A 4,821-nucleotide genomic window follows, 5' to 3' on the forward strand; every position below is an offset into this window, starting at 1 on the left:
ACCTTGAAATTTTTGGTCCCTTAGCTGTTAAATATAAAGTGGATTCCAGCTTAAGCCAACAAAATCAATTAGAAATTGCTTTTATTTCACTCTGTTTCCTTCCTAACTTCATTCTGATTCTCCCTTTGCGGTCAGTTATTTCTCACATTAGTTAGTAATTTCTTGCATTTGGGGATTTGGTAGTTTGCGTGAAACATCTACAGGAGATGACCAAGCAAACTTTCTCCTTTTTTGGCTAAGAACATTTGTTCTGCTAATATCTGAATATAAAACCAACCTAATAGTTGGGGCAAAAGCAGGGAAGATCCTCAGGGGACTTTTCAAAGAGTTTATCTGCTACTAGGTCTGTTTGAACTTTTCAAGAGAGACAGTTCAGATCTCAAGAACAGATTTTTCACTTTGCATGGCTGGGGTTTTTTGATAGAATAATTTCAAGATACAGTTTTTGCCAAGAGAAATAAATGTATGCTCTGTGGTTCTTTCTTTCTCAGCAGGGAAGATCCTCAGGGGACTTTTCAAAGAGTTTATCTGCTACTAGGTCTGTTTGAACTTTTCAAGAGAGACAGTTCAGATCTCAAGAACAGATTTTTCACTTTGCATGGCTGGGGTTTTTTGATAGAATAATTTCAAGATACAGTTTTTGCCAAGAGAAATAAATGTATGCTCTGTGGTTCTTTCTTTCTCTTTCTTTCTTTCTTTCTTTCTTTCTTTCTTTCTTTCTTTCTTTCTTTCTTTCTTTCTTTCTTTCTTTCTTTCTTTCTTTCTTTCTTTCTTTCTTCCTTAGCAGCTTGGGACAATTTTCCATATACTGCCATTCAGTTCCCACAAGAGTTAACTCCCAGACTTTCAGCTAGATGACTTGCCAGCTACTGAAGGATGCCATTTGAAGCACAGCCTCAGATGATGAGCGTGGGGCCCTTTGCTTGGCATGCCTCAGAGATTTGGAGCAGTAAGAGAACTGCACGCTTCTTTTTGAGGGAGTCATGGTCAGAGTCACTGTTTGCTCCCCCTCCTTACCCGAGGCAAATGATTGGAGAAGGTGATCTTCAGCTTCTCCAAGGAAGTTGTTCAACACCTCCAGGGAAATCTGAACAGACCATGTTTGTACCTGGAAGGAGAGGACTCTTCCCATTCTCATCTCTGACTGCTTTTACGTGGGAATGACTTCAGTAAGTCCAGAACTTTTCCCTCTTTCTTTTACTCTCCATACAGAAATACCCCATTTATAGAAATACAAAAGAACTTCCTTGAGTCTTTTCATACTGTTCTTTTTTTCCTTTCCTATTCATATTAACTCTTGAAGCAGATAGCTTCTCCTCTTGGTATCTCTTGTGAAGCTTTACTACATTTCCAGCAGCACAAGGTAGAACCCCATTCCCTCTGCAGTTTTCACAGAACATTGCTTTTGGGAGGCTTGTCACTCATTCTGGTCACTGCATTTACTTGTTGCCTTCAAACTTACTTCTCTACCACATTTCCAGCTATGTTGTTTGTTCCTTCTAGCTGAGTCTCAGACAGTTGCATGGTCAACATCAAGTTGCAATCATCATTAACATTTTTGTGCAGGTTTAAATATCAGCAAGCCCTGAGGCTTTCCAGGTTTTCTACTGAATGCTCTTTTTTAGATTGTGATATTGTGTATTAAGAAGCTATTTTGAACCTAGGAAACCCAGGGATCATGAGAGAAAAGTTACAATTGGGCTGAATGGCTCTGTTTAAATAATCATTGCAAAAGTTAGCCCTAGTAAGAAAATCAGCACGGGTCTTGGATGTGACTCTGTATCATCATAGGGACAACCAGGAAGTTAACAGGGAAGGGGGCATGAAATTTCAGAATACTCACTTCCAAATCAGCTGATGCCGGTGCTCCTAATTCTCTGTTGTGAGATAAATGAAGACATACAAAAGGAAAACTAGTTCTATAACTCAGCAAAACAACAGTTACAACCATTAAGAGAATGACAAGGAACCTGAACAACTACTTCTCCTTGTGATAGGTTGGATTTGTAATGTTTGCAGGATATTGCAGTTGTGCTAAGTGTGCAGAGTGTTCACATGGTTAAATTGAGTTATGCTATGATAAATGACACTTAAAGCTTGTAAAAATTTACTGTCTCAAAACAGTGGCCTTTTGCTTTCCCACCATCTCTGTACTTGGAGCAAATACAATGCTGAGTAACTACATATTATATTTACCTGATTAATTAAAGCCCTTCCTGGAAAAGCGATGTTGGTACGATTTTTTATTTTTAAACAAAAAACTGATGAGCCACATTAACTTGAAATACCTACGTTTAATTTAATGTCATTAGCTTCAATGGAAGCTGAATAGACCTGTCTGGGAAAAAGCTAGGGCTCTAACAAGAACCACCAACTATATAATGAAACTTTGTAATGTAATGGAGATGTTGCTTGTCCAAGAGCTCTTTGAGGTATCTCTTGCTATGGTTCAGCACTCATATGCTGAACCCTATAGAGAAGAAAACTCAGGATTTCTGCTAGTGTGATTGGCTTAGCAATCTTTAACATTATCAAGAGTAGTTCAGCTGGGTTTCAGCCAGCCTCAGTATATCAAAGCTGGTTTTCCTTTTGCTAAGGCTTTCAAATATGACCAGAAAATACGGGTCCACAAAACAGAAAGAAAATGGGGAGGGGAGGAGCACACAATGCTCACAGTATATTTTTATACATATTTACAGAAGGAAGAGCTGTGCTATCCAAACTTGAGCTTTGCCCATGGATGAGTCAAACATAACGTTTCCTTCCAGCGAAGGCACAGAGAACATCTCAATGCACAGAAACATTTCTACACAGGAAAGAGTCTGGGAGATATTGACCCCACTTTGGCTAATTATGATCATCTCCTTCCTGGGTTTTTGTGAAAATGGAATTGTCCTCTGGTGCCTCTGCTTCCAGATCAAAAGAAACTCATTCACTGCGTACATCACACACCTGTCTATTGCTGACATCTCCTTGCTGTTTTGTACATTTATTCTGTCAATTGAGTACATTGCTGGTTTTGGATTTGCATATGGTTTTTACTATTACATAACCACCACCCTATCTATTGTCTTCCTTCTTGGATATAATACTGGTCTCTATCTCCTGACAGCCATCAGTATTGAGAGATGTCTGTCTATTGTTTACCCCATCTGGTATCGATGCCACCGGTCGCAGCACCAATCGGCAATTGTGTGTGCAATTTTGTGGACTCTGTCTTTTCTGATGACAGTAGCCGAATACTTAACATGCAAAGAAGATTCAACAAAGGAAAAACTTGATGATGGCAACCACTGCCAAGCACTGCTCATCTTCACATGGATCCTGACTTTCATGATCTTCATTCCTCTAATGATTCTGTCCAGCCTGATCTTGGTTATCAGGATTCATCGTAACTCACTGAGACCTCATTCTTCAAAGCTCTACATCATCATTGTGGCCACAGTCATTGTCTTCCTGATCTTTGCAATGCCTATGAGGCTGTTGTATCTTCTGAATTACCACCACTGGTCGTCTTTGCTCAGCCAGCAGAACCACGTCACCATTGTTCTCTCCACCATTAACAGCAGCATCAACCCCCTTGTTTACTTCTTTGTAGGAAGCAGCAAGAATAAGAGATTCAAGGAGAGTCTCAAAGTGGTCCTTAGTAGAGCACTCGCTGATGGGTTGCGGCCGAGAAGCCAGGAAGTTGGCATGAGTTTGGATATAGCTGAAACAATTTTCTAAAGCCTAGGGGGAAAATTCTAGAGGCAAATAATTGGGATTTGAAAAGTTCAATATACCACTGCAAAACTAAAAGCATTTTTCTTCCATAGAATGTAAAAAGCAGTGGTGAAATAGTACTGTTATCTTTGGTGGTCGAGCAGTGGAAAAATATGGACTAGAATAAAGATAACTTTTATTTGTATTTTCTTAATTATTCAAACACATGCTACATCCTGATGTAACTATGTCAGTCAAAGATACCACAGTGGAAAAGAGACAGGCCAACAGAGAATATAAAAAAGGACAAAGAAATATGTTATAAATAGTGTGACATTTATACAAGCACTGAGCACCCATAAATGCTATTGAAGTCATCAGGGCCTGTGTGTATCCGTGTTTTTAAAAGTCAAACCCACTAAGTGCAGGATTCACGTTACATACTGGGATTTAGTTTCAACTGTTTCCAGCTTGTTTAAGTGCGCAAAAGAGCTGCTCCCCAGAGGGAACAGTGGAAGAAATCTGTGTATGAGAGTAAGTCCCCATACATGCCCACAAATATGGAGTGTAGCTTTGGGCTAGCAAGACTTTTAAGTATACACTAAGTAGTCAAGGGGCTATTTCAGAGCCTCTTTTCAAAGTATACATTGTGTCATTTCCAGTGACATCAACATCTCTGTGTCCTTGGATAATTTGGTACCTAACACACAGGAATAGATGGCAACATGGGGATGCTGTCAACTCACAAAAGGGCTTTTGCCCTAATTATGAAGGGTGGAGCTGGCTTATCCCCAAAATGTCAGCATTCCTGTAGGTTTAGTTATTCAAGGAGCCTATAAGAAAGTCAGTCCCAACACCTGCTGTCCCAGTCACATACTCACTACTTAGCTGGAGAACACACATACTCCCTGCCTGGTCTGTTTTATAACAATTGGTTTTGGATGAACAGAAAAAAAGAAAGGTGCCTCACACAAGGCATGACTGGGGCTACACCCCAGCCACACCATTTCAGCTAACTGCCTACTTCTGTTGTATGCCAGGGTATGGGAATGTTTTTTTGTGGCTTTTGATTCCCAGGGCCTCTTTCCCCAACCATAGTCAAGCTGCAGAACAGAAAAG

The 4,821-nt window shown here is 40.0% G+C and overlaps 1 protein-coding gene across 1 annotated transcript; it reads left to right on the forward strand.

Annotated features, from left to right (window-relative positions):
- The first annotated feature begins 2,736 nt into the window (after positions 1–2,736).
- MAS1 (MAS1 proto-oncogene, G protein-coupled receptor) lies at positions 2,737–3,726 on the forward strand. Its single transcript, XM_009999989.1, has one exon. It carries the CDS (start codon positions 2,737–2,739, stop codon positions 3,724–3,726), a length of 990 nt encoding a protein of 329 aa, XP_009998291.1.
- Positions 3,727–4,821: the final 1,095 nt, after the last annotated feature.

The sequence above is a fragment of the Chaetura pelagica genome, unplaced genomic scaffold (assembly GCF_000747805.2).
Source record: "Chaetura pelagica isolate M959 unplaced genomic scaffold, ChaPel_1.0 scaffold135, whole genome shotgun sequence".
NCBI lineage: Eukaryota > Metazoa > Chordata > Aves > Apodiformes > Apodidae > Chaetura > Chaetura pelagica.

Coding starts and splice junctions, on each gene's coding strand:
- MAS1 (XM_009999989.1), top strand. CDS start 2,737: ATGGATGAGTCAAACATAACGTTTCCTTCCAGCGAAGGCACAGAGAAC.